At 40.0% G+C, this 12531-nt stretch overlaps 1 protein-coding gene across 1 annotated transcript; it reads left to right on the top strand.

Moving 5' to 3' along the window:
• Positions 1-335: 335 nt before the first annotated feature.
• Positions 336-9506, top strand: LOC309834257 (A-kinase anchor protein 7 isoforms alpha and beta-like; the record flags this gene model as incomplete). Its single annotated transcript, XM_082672913.1, has 2 exons — positions 336-343; positions 9260-9506. The coding sequence occupies 2 exons, from the start codon at positions 336-338 to the stop codon at positions 9504-9506; spliced, it is 255 nt and encodes an 84-aa protein (XP_082529039.1).
• Between the last annotated feature and the right edge of the window lie 3025 nt (positions 9507-12531).

A 12531-nucleotide genomic window follows, 5' to 3' on the forward strand; every position in this document is an offset into this window, starting at 1 on the left:
CATGGCTCTTGGGCCCCCAGGCGCTCCGCGCTGTGTGGGATCTTCCCGGACCGGGGCATGAACCCGTGTCCCCTGCATTGGCAGGCGGACTCTCAACCACTGCACCACCAGGGAAGCCCGCCCTTCTTTTTTTTGACATTTGTTTTCTTTTATCAACATAGATGTCGGTTGCTTTTTTTTTTATACAGCAGGTTCTTATTAGTCATCAATTTTATACACATCAGTATATACATGTCAATCCCAATCGCCCAATTCATCACACCACCATCCCCACCCCCACAGCATGTCTCACTTCTAAACTGCAGCCACACTGAACTACAGACACGAGTCTAATGATGAACAGGTGAGGTTTCAAAAGTCAGTTTTTTGTCTGTAAGTTGGTAAGCCAAAAGAGACTAAGAAGTGACTCAAATGTCACATCCTCAGGTGAGACTTTCCTGAGCAGCCTTCCAGAAAACAGCAGAACCCTTGCCACCACCCATCCTACCTTACTTTATTTTTTCTTCATAGTACCTGACATTGTTATCTATTTTGTTTACATGCTTACTGTCTTTGCCCTCTTAAAAAAAAAAAAAAAGCTCTATGAGGGCAAAAATCTTGGCCATCTTGTTCACCACCAAAGCCTTAGTGTCTGAACAGTATCTAGCACATTCTTGGAGGTCCATAGATATTTGTTGAATGAATGTATGAGTGAGAGTCTAAGGGTCAGTCACCAAAAGCATTTCTACCAATGAGTGAGTCTGGTCTTTGAAATATAACCATTGATTCTCTAAGGAAAAGTTCACATTGAAAAATCTGCTGAGGCAGAGAAGGCTCCTCCCTAGAGGTGCAGTGGAGAACTACAATACTTGGCAGTGAAGGTATTTGCAGACACCATCTCCTGTAAACTCTGATTCTGTGCAGATCAAAATGGGCCTTAAAGCCAAGAAGCCATCCCCAGGGTGGCTCTTTGCTATACCTGGTCTTTAAGTCCTCAAACTGAACTTCAAAAAGCTAATAGGCATCCAGCCTTGCTGCTGATCCTTTAGGTATAGGCTCCATTTCCTCTACTGCTTTTCCTCATTGCTTGTTGATTGCTGTTAATGGTATAGGGGTTTCATTTGTTGCCTATTGTCCCTGTCCTCTAGACTCACTGCTACTGAAAATACATTCACCGCTGTGCTCAAAGACACTTTCCAGAGTAAAATGTATCAGTTTTTATCCATCAGTCATTTTTATCTCAGTTATGAGATTATTTTAGTCTATAGCTTGTTTGGTAAATTTGTTTCATTTTGAGATTGATGAAGAAATGTTTTGGGAATAAAGGAAAATAAAAGTTTAGTTGAATTTATCAATAGATCAAGCTGTCAAACTATAAGAAGATTTCTGTTTGTGTTTGCATATATAAATATCTAACGTAAGAGGCATAGAAATAGCAACCTGGGGTTTTCTGAACCTCACACTTTCCTAGTCTAATAGCAAGGCTCACTAGATGGCGATCTACCCTTTCAGGATAATATACCTCTTTGGCCAGGACTTGTTTCTAGAAATAAGTAAACTATCACAAAGACATATGGTTTGATTTATTGTTTTTTACTGAGCCCTTACTCTGTGCTCAGCATGGTATTCTTAGATATAGTAAGAGATACAAAGGAAGTTTAAGACAGTCCTCAGAGAACTTATAGCCAGAAAGATAACAGCCACAGGCAAAGAAGAAAACTGTAACTGTCTGCTTTCTAGCCCTTAGAAGCTCCCCCACAGATACTATGTTCAGACATTGTGTCGGCACATTTTTGAAAGGAGGGCTTGAAGAACAACAGAAGTGTCCGTCAGATGGGAAATAGGAGCCATAATTAGGAGAATTCTCTTTCCCATCTATGTTTTCTTGTGTTTCGATGACAGTATCTTTCTTTTATGTAGGGCCTCGAAATAATAGCATTTACCCTTTTGTGGGGCATACTATGTCAGGCTTCATGTTAATACTTTAAACGCCTTAGATAACTCAGTCCTCGCAATAATACCTAGTAGGTTGTTATGGGCTGAATTTTGTCCTCCCAAAATTCAATGTTAGAGTCCTAACCCCGAGTACCTCATAATGTGATTGTATTTGGAGATAGGTCTTTAAAGAGATAATTAAGTTAAAATGAGGTCATTAGGTGGGCCTTAATCCAATACCATTGGTGCCCTTATAAGAGGAAATTAGGACACAGACACATATAGAAAGAAGAACATGTGGCCATATACAAGCCAAGGAGAGAGGTTTCAGAAGAAACCAACCCTGCCAACACCTTGATCTCAGACTTCTAGCCTCCAGAATTCAAGAAAAAACATGTCTGTTGTTTAAATCAACCAGCCTGTGTTACTTTGTTGGAGCAGCCCTCACAAGCTAATGCAGAGGTATTATCTCCATTCTAGAGATGAGTAAAGTGAGACTGAGGAAGGAGAAGTTAGTTGTCGAAAATCACACAGCCAGCATATAACAGAACTCAAGTTCAGGGTTTGGTTTATCGCTGAGGGCTGAGACCACAACATTACAAACGACTTGACACTGAGGGAGGGAATGTAGACAGACCTTATCCTACCGGTCAGTGAGTAAGCAAACAAGCCTGCTCAGTCTGGTCAGTGAATGCCTCCCAGTCTCACCCAGGTGAGAGGAAGGGAAAGCCAGAGAGGCCTGGCTCAACTTCCTTCACCTTTGGGCTCAGAACTCTTCTGGCAGTGGTGGCCATAAGTGGTCAGTGATGCAAATCATTCTTGACTTCATTTAAAATGAGCCACAACTCCTGTCATTCTAAGAGGTCTTTCTTTTTTCTCTTTATCCCCCATACCCAAATTCCCTAGCTGGGCAGGGTCCTTATCACATTGTCTTGTAAATGTAGGGCTGGCTAGAAAACAGACACAGGGAAGTCAGCAAATATAAATTTGGATCACACACCTTCCCTTTCGGCCTTGGGGAATGCCTGAGGGGTTGTGGTCCAGTGACCCATGGGCAATGGATAAAGACATTTAGGCCAGGTGTAGAGTGTATGAATTATGACTTGACCCACTGCTTACATCCCAAGGAGGGTCACCATGTCATCAACAAATCAGGATTGTCTAACTTAAACAAACCTACAACCAGATGAGTGGGGGTGGTAGAGCCAGCATGTGCACTCATCATATCTAGACACCTACTCCCACAGTAGGAGTGCCTGTCATTCCTCCACTCTCCTAAGGTCCAGGCAGCAGCTGGAAAAAGGCTGAGGAGCTTCCATACCTGCAAGGCAACTCATGGACCATCACAGGCACCCAGTATAGGTTGAGATGCTATGGGCTTCAACCTCATGCCAAAGAAGTATGTGTAAATGTCAAGTGAATTAATAGAAATGTTAGTCTAGAATAGGTAGATTAGACATTTTATATTGGAAAGTCTTTTGTTATATTAAATAATCCTAAAATAAAAAATATAAAAATTTTAAAAGGCTACCTCTGGTTTGTTTCTATTTCTTATATAAAGCCAACTAAGTGAATACAAAACAATTCACTGCACAGACACTCTGTGGTTTGACACCCTAGAGTTGTTCTTTCCTAGAGGCTTAATTTTTATTTCCTGAACATTTAAGAGACACACCTGGACTGTTCTTCCTGCTTCACCCCAAGCTCCTCAAGATGGTGAATCTGGGCAGCCTGATTAAAAAAAATATAGATTCCTCAGCCTCACCCCCAGAGTTGCGATCTCTGTGGAAGGCAGGAATCTGCATTTTGAATAAACATCCCCAGGAAATTCTGATAGGGAATTTTACTTTGGGAAACACCATTTTGATTTTTCACTAAGAAGACCCTGAGAGCTGATTCTTAAAGCCAGAATCCTCTGCTTTAGACTCTCAGGATAATTTACGTCCCATTACCAGTTTTCCCCTGGTAAATCTTTGCAGAACTCCACAACGACAGGCCAGTGCTTACTATATCCTCCAGAGGCTCCTTCTACATATAGTCCAACCCTCACCCTCCCACAGCTTTCTCTTCTTGTGGAGTAAACATAATTTCTCCAGGGTGGCTCTGGAGGGACTGCGGAGCCATCAAAGCCCCCTGTCTCAAACCTCAGAGAAGACTGGGGGCCTCTGACCCAGATAATGGACCCCTCACAGTTGCAGACCACTGCCAAATACCCCCTTTCAGTTGCGACTGGAAAACTGTGTCCACCTCTTGGTGAGTATAGAGCCAAAAGACACAACAAAGCCAAAGATCAGAAGAAAGGATTTATTACTTGCAGCAAGTAAGGAGAACACACTGGGGATCTTTCCTAAAGCAGCATCTCCCAGAACAGTAAAGTTGGGGAAGTTTTAAGCTGAGGGTACATGCATATTTATGAAGGGGCTTGGACAGTTGACAGAGTCCAAACTTTAGTTGATTGAAGTCACCAGGGTCAGTAAAGGTCAACATCATCGTCCCTTAGTTTCCGGTTGATCTGGTGGTTGAGTGCTTCAGGCTAACCTTTACCACTGAAAGATAACTGGGAGTCTTCACAACTGATATGTTATCTTTGCTATTGTTACTTCTCTTGCCTGATAGCAGGTAATGTTTCTGCATTCTTTTGTTCCCTTAAAATCATTAATTACTGAGACCTGTTCAAGAGCAAGCATTGTAGCCAGGATTAGATCACAAATGGCTTAAGCCAAAAGTGGCTTCTCTTGGGCTTCCCTGGTGGCGCAGTGGTTGAGAATCCGCCTGCCGATGCAGGGGACACGGGTTCGTGCCCTGGTCTGGGAAGATCCTACATGCCGCGGAGCGGCTGGGCCCGTGAGCCATGGCCGCTGAGCCTGCGCATCCGGAGCACAGGCTCCGCAACGGGAGAGGCCACAACAGTGAGAGGCCCGCGTACTGCAAAAAAAAAAAAAAAAAAGAAGGCTTCTCTTACGTCAAGAAAGCCATGCTTTGTTCTGTTTCTCCAGGGAGCCCCTACCCTATCTGCTTACATAACCAAAGCCCCTCAAAGTTTGGGGCAATCTGCTGTTGGTCCCTGACAAGGACCATTGCTAGCTGTGGGAAATGCAAGGGATGAACTGTAGGAATAAAGTGGTCCCCAATTTGACCTGCCACAAGCCCAAGCTGCCTCTGGATTTTCCTGATAAGGAGGGGTTACCTGCTATTCTTCAGGACCTAGTTTATCAGGGTCTGGTCTTCTACTAAAGTTTGGGGCATCACTATTGCAAGGCCAACTGGCCCGAGGCAGGGGAACACAATCAGATTCACAGGTTGCATCAGACCGAAATTCTCCGGACCACCCAGTTCCAGAAACTGCCCTGGAGACATTCCGGACCACCCAGTTCCAGGAACTGACCTGGGGACTTTGAACCCAGCCCAGCCTTCCCGCCTTTCGAGGGGCGGGACTAACGGTCCCCCAGGATACCCGAAAAGACCACCAAATAAGGAATACCCTGCGCCCTTCCAGATTCACCACACCCCTTTCCCTTCTTCCCCTATAAAGTCTTGCCCAACCCTCGCCCGGGTGCGACTTCTCTGGCCCCATTCTCTCGGACCACTGAACCTCGCCCGGGAGCGCTCCCTAATGAAGCTCACTTGAAGCTTTCCTCTGTTTCGCGGTGCCGTTTGTTAAGATCCGACCTTACAACTATCAGCTCTCTAAGAACGGGTGTCTCAAGTCTGAGCTCCACTTGACAGTCTTGTTTCTGGGAATATTACCCCCAAACTGGGTTTGCCTCTTGGTGGGTGTCAAGCCAATAGACACAACCAAGCCAAAGATTGGGAGAAGGAGGGATTTATTATTACTTGCAGCAAGTAAGGAGAACACCGGGGATCTTGCCCAAAGCAGTGGCTCCCGAAACAGCAAAATTGGGGATGTTTTTTGTTTGTTTGTTCGTTTTTTAATAGGTGAACCAGATATTTGCATGTTTGATCACATAAAGAAAATATCCATATAGTTAAAAAATGTTATCAGTTGTATAGTATAGATGCCATATAACAAATGTCTATGGGGTTCATCTGAAATTCTTTAACACTACGGACAGAATATAAACCCAAGTTAGGGTGAAAGCTACTCTTTCCGCAAGCACTTATGCACATCTTTTAAGATCGTCTAGGACAAGTTTGTAACAATGATAATAATACCAAGAATAACGATGATGGTGGTAACAGCTCACATTTATTGAGTTTTTAGCATATGTCAGAGCTGTTCTAAGTATTTTACATGAATTTATTTAATCCTTACACCAACGTTATGAAGTTAGAACCGTTACCTTCAAAACTGGGGAAGTTTTAAGCTAAGGGTATATTCATATTCATGAGGTGGCTTGAGCAGAGGAGAACTCAGCATAGAATTGGGGCAAAGGTTAACAGAGTCCAAGCTTTAGTTGATTAAAGTCAGGAGGATCAACATCACCCATCCTCCATGTGGGTGGGGACCTTACTTCCTGCAGAACTCAAAGATATATTATTATATATAAGATCATTAATTACTGAGACCTGTTCAAGGGCAAGCATTGCAACCAGGCTTGGATCACAAAATGGCTTAGGCCAAAATGGGTTCTCTTATGTTGAGAAAGCCATTCCTGGTTCTCTTTCTCCAGGGACCCCCTAACCTAATCTGCTTACAAACGTTGCCTTGAAGTTCAGGGTTATTTCTCCAGGATATCTGAACCTCTAGAAATATTCTACCACATTGATAGATGGTCCTCTGTGATCACTCTGGCGTGAACTGAAGGCAGATCACTTTTCCCCCTGCCCCCACCCATGGACATTTGTGAATCCAAACATGTGTATTGTGTCTGCCATAAACTTCTGACTTGTGATGCCATCTTCCTGGGAAAGGGAAGTGTTTGAAGCTTTGATTCACAAAAATTGGGTGGGAAAGAAGGGTTGAGTCCTATTTAGATCTCTTGGGTTGTTATGAAGGTTGCTAAAGAAAATTGGGTTTTATAGATAATTTAGTTAATAGCATATGTTCCAAGGGAAAAGGCTTTTTAGTGGGCCAAATAAAAAAATTTGCTCCAGGGACTTCCCAGTGGTTAAGACTCTGTGGTTCCAATGCAGGGGGTGAAGTTCCATCACTGGTTGAGGAATAAGATCCTACATGGCCAAAAGATTAAAAAAAAAAATTGCTCCATTATGGAAAAAAGAAAATGGATAGACAATCATTGTTTGATCAGATAAAGAAAAAAGGATTTCTAGACTCTTGGTAGAAGATGCTCAGACTCTCAGATAGAAGTCAGTTGGGTAGGTGAGTAGCTAGTTTCCAGAATAAGTCTTAATCCCATTAAAATTCATCAGAAACTTGTTTTAAACATTTTATCAGAAATTTTGCTTTCATTTTTCCTAGAGGAAAGCTGTGAATTAGATCCCACAGAAGCATTTTTCCCTAGATCAAGTTTGGGACAATTTATCTTTTACTATGATTAAATAAGTTTATATTTCTAAAATGTTTAGCATAGTCCTTGGTATATACAAAACTTTAGAAGTCTTTGAGAGAGAGAAGAGGAAGAGAAAGAGAGAAGAAAAGAAGAAAGAGAAAGTTATTAGAAGCTACATATCTCTCTTTTTAAGCCTTAGCGCTTAACTCTTGTTAAGAAAAACTTCAAAATTTGGAAATAGGCTAAAAGGAATTATTGCATTTCTTTTTAATATTCTGGGGTATTGCCTAGCAGGTCCTATCAGTGATTATCCAGTTCTTTAGAGGAGTGTACTTTCATTTCATTTATTATTTACTATTGATTAAAACATGTAAAAACTCTGAAAGCCTAGATGTTAATTTGTAGAAGACTGAGAGCAATGCAAATGCTCTTTGTCCAATGGCAATACAAAAAAAATTTTACCAGAAAAGATAGCCACAAAGATTATGGTTTTATTGCCCTTTGGGCATTAATTTGTTTTCCTTTTTTTTCCTGATTTTCAGTATTTCATTCTCTCTGTTGAGATGATGTCCATTGATCTGTTTTTTTTGTTTTGTTTTGTTTTGTTTTTTCCCTCTGGCCACACCACACAGCGTGCAGGATTTCAGTTCCCCGACCAGGGATTGAACCCAGGCCACAGCTGTGAAAGCCCGGAATCCTAACCACTAGGCCACCATGGAACTCCCATCCATTGATCTGTTTCTAAGTTCACTGATCATTTCCTTGGTTGTATCCAACCTAATGTTGATCACATCCAAAGCGTTTTTGATTGTGGATACTGTATTTTCAGTTTGGGGATTTCCATTCTTTCTTTCTTTTTTTTTTTTTTTTTATAGTTTCCAAATCTCTCCTGAAATTTCCTGTCTTCAGTCACTCTGTAGATCTTCTCCTGTAGACGCTAACAAATTTATCAATTTTATCTCAAATTCTTTGTCTGCTAGCTCCAATGTCTTGGTCATTTGTGGGTATCTTTATATTGACTGATCTTTCGCTTTATTACAGGTCACAGTTTCCTGTTTTGTTGAATGTCTAATAACTTTATTATGTATTTGACATTGTGGATGATATGTCATAGAAACTGTATTCTGTTATCTTCCTCTGAAGAATGTTGTTTTATTCTAGCAGGCAGTTAAATTACTGACAGATCACTTTGACCATGCTTTGTTAGGCAGGTACATTTCAGGAATTGGGGTCTCACAAAGAAAGGAGAGAAATAATAGGGCAAAAATAAGTTTTTGAAGAAATACTAGCCAAAAATTTGGTTTAAAAAACAGTACCCAAAGATCCAGGTAGCTCAACAAAACTTAAGGAGGATAAAGTCAAAGAAAACCACACCTAGGCACATCATTATCAAATTGTTGAAAATCAAAAATAAAGAGAAAATATTTAAAGCAGCAAGAGAAAATAGTTGCATTGCAAATAGGGGAGCAAAAATAGTTGCATTGCAAATAGGGGAGCAATGGTAAGAATGACAACTGATTTCTTATTGGATTGGAAGCTAGCAGATGTTGGAACTACATCTTTAAAGGGCTCGAGAAAAAAGAAAAGTCAACCTAGAATTCTATATCTAGTAAAAATATTTTTCAAAACTGAGGGTGAAATCAAGATGTTTTCTGATAAATCAAAGCTGAACTGATTTTTCACCAGCAGACACTCACCACAAGAAATTCTAAAGGAAATTAAGTAGGTTGAAAAGGAGTGATAACAATTGGAAATTTAGATCTATAGAAAGGAAGGAAGGGGGGCTGAGTTCCCTCCCTGTTGGTTGTTTGGCCTGGGGTGACTCAACACTGGAACCCACAGGGTCCTTGGTGGAGCTGGTGGTGGACTCCAGGAGGGCTCAGGCCAGGGAGTGCTTCCCAGAACTTCTGCTGCCAGTGTCCTTGTCCCTGCAGTGAGCCACAGCTGACCCCTGCCTCTGCAGGAGACCCTCCAACACTAGCAGGTGATAAGAATGGAGGTGAGCCTGATGATGCTGAACTGGTAAGGCTCAGTAAGAGGCTGGTGGAGAATGAGGTGCTCAAGGCTGTCCAGCAGTATCTGGAAGAAACACAGAACAAAAACAAGCCAGGGGATGGGAGCTCTGTGAAAACTGAAGAGGCTGATAAGAATGGCACTGACAGTGGCAATAACAGGAAATGAGACCTGAAGGCAGGCAGGCCCCCGCCGTGAGACGCATCCGTGAGAAGCATCCCTGCTCCTTCTGCACAGTCAATGGGCTAATCTGCATTGTGCTGTTTAAGTGTGTGTCTCTTGTCCAATCTGTGGAGATTGCCTAATGCTTTCATGATTGATGTGTTTGCATTCCTGAAACACAACAGAAGAAAAATGGAGTGCTGGGACTATCAGAGGAAATTAATTTATGAAGGAAGAATGGCACTGGTTTCAGTTGCCCTCAGCCGGGGCTGTGGGAGAGAGGAGTTTGTGTTATGCCTCGTGGACTCAAATTAAAGGCCATGGAAGGGGCCTTGCTGTAAATGGAATACTGCCATTTATATTGCTTAGCAAGGCATTTGACTACTTTATCTGAGGCCAAAACATACACAGAGCTAACGAGTGCTACGATTAAAATGATCACTGTTGAAATTTTTATCCATATAGTTAGTCCTTAATGTTTCATGTTTGTCCTATGTGAGCTGTTGCTATGCAGTGATCTTGTTTCATGTAAATGATATATTTTTGGTGAAATGCAACCTTTTCTATACATGTGGGCAGCATTTAAAGGTTTCTTTTTAACCCTCTTTTGATAAGTCGGTGTGCCATATTGAATGTTTTTCATTGGCATTTGCACATAAAATGTATCATATAATTTTTTTCCCATAGGCCAGAAAGCTTTTGGAATCCAGGACTTAATTAATGAAGCTTTGTGCGAGAGAGGATGGGTCTGCAGTCCAAAGTGAAACAGATAAAGGAACTTTTATTAAAGCCTGAGACTCAGGCCAAAATTAGGAAGGAGCTTTTTGAAGGAAGTTTCATTAACAACAGTTATGAAGAAAATGATGTTGATTTCAGCGCAATTTTGGCTTAAGCTCTACATGGCTATTGTGGTACCAGAGTTTATGAAGTCTTTTCAGCTCATTAAATAGCTCTTTGGTAAATATCGAAGAAGTGTTCTGATAGAGTCTGCACAACAGCAAACCAACACTGGTAAGGAATTAACAATTTCTTACCAAAGAAAACTGATTCTGCACTGTTATTTTTAAGCTGAATTTGTGTTTTAGAATGTTTATCTCTATAATATCGAAATTCATTTTATAGAAAGGACTTCTTAATTAGCCATTGTGAGATGTTCGTTAGTTCTTTGCAAATAAAATATACAGACCGTGGAAAATCATTTACAGACCAAAAAAAACAGTATTTTAAGGGTAACTTGTCTCCTGTTGACATGATTTTTGTTGTTGTTAAATCAAAAGAAGCATTGTTCACATGTATCTATGCCTAGTGTTACTTTTAATGAGACTTTGAATGTTTATTGATCACCAGTACTTGAATGAACATTTTTAAATGTAATTATTGCAATCACTGGTTAAGAATGTTTTATAATGTCCATATGTGTTATTTTTCAATGATCAAAATGTAATTTGCTTTTTCATTTCTTAACGAATGTTTGGGATTTTTATTTTCTACTTTTCAGAAGATAAGCCCCAGGTCTTACTGTATCCCTCACAATCTGAATTTGTTTGCACTGGTTCATTTCTAAAGAAAATTCTTGAAAAATTTCCCTCCCATATGATAATCACTGGTAACAGCTTTTCTATAGTCAGTGTAAAATTACTGCTACTAAGAGATCACGATGGAGGGTGAAATTATTAGAGATCAAATATGTAATCATTTCAAAGATAAAATCCAGTTTACTCATGGATTTTAGCTATTTTTTCACTGGGTAAATTATGCTACATTTATTTATAAATGAGTTTATGCATTTTCATGCCTCCTAATAAATGTATTTTTTTCCCGTAAAAAAAAAAAAGGAGAGGAAGGAAGGAAGAACAATGGGAATGGTAAATAAGTGGATGAATATTTAAAAATACAACTTTTTGTTCTTTTCTTAAATTTCTTGAATGTCAATTGACTTTAAGGCAAAACTAATAACAGTGTAAGTTGGGATTTTTTTTTTAACACATGTAGACATAAAATATGTGGCAACGACACAAAGGACAGTAGGGGTGTAAGTGGAATTATATCATTGTAAAGATGTCAGTTTTCTCCAAACAGATTTATTTTTATTGTCCATTACCCAATAAAAATCCAAACAGAAGTTTTGAGGAAATTGCAAGCTGATTCCATTATTTTTATGAAGACAAATGTCCAAAAATAGCCACTGCTAAAGAGCAGTTTAAGGTGGGAGGTCTTGACCTCCTGTATTAGTTAAGAAAATGCAGTATCTTAAGTGAAGTAAGTCAGAAAGAGAAAGACAGATACCATATGATACCACTTATATGTGGAAACTAAAATATGACACAAATGAACTAATCTATGAAACAGAAACAGACTCACAGACATATAGAACAGACTTGTGGTTGCCAAGGGGGAAGGGGCATGGGAGAGGGATGGATTGGGAGTTTGGGATTAGCAAATGCAAACTATTATATACAGGATGGATAAACAACGAGGTCCTACTGTATAGCACAGGGAACTATATTCAATGTACTGTAATAATCCATAATGGAAAAGAATGTATATATATGTATAACTGAATCACTTTTCTGTACAGCAGAAATTAACACATTGTAAATCAACTATACTTCAATAAAAGAACTTAGAAAAAACAACAAAAAAACCAACAACATAAAAGCAAACATATTGACAAACTCACCAAAGAAAACAATAGCATAGAAAAAGCCCCACATGTATATGAAAATTTGACATAAGACAGAGGCAGCTTTGTAGATATTAGAGAAAGGATGAGTGACACCGAGGCAACTGGTTATGCATATAGAAAAAATGAAATTGGATTCATACTTCACCCTACACATAAAAGTTCATTCCTAATGATTAAAAACTTTCATGTGAAAGGCAAAACTTAAAAAAAAAAAAGCTTCAAGGGCATATCTTTAAGGCCTAAGGATAGGAAAGATTTCCTTAAACAAGATACAAAAAACCTGCTAACTATAAGATAAAAATATGAATAAATTTGACTACAGTCAAATTTAAGTAAAAGTGTTTG

Source organism: Grampus griseus (genome assembly GCF_964374135.1).
Source record: "Grampus griseus genome assembly, chromosome: 1".
Classification (NCBI taxonomy): Eukaryota; Metazoa; Chordata; class Mammalia; order Artiodactyla; family Delphinidae; genus Grampus; species Grampus griseus.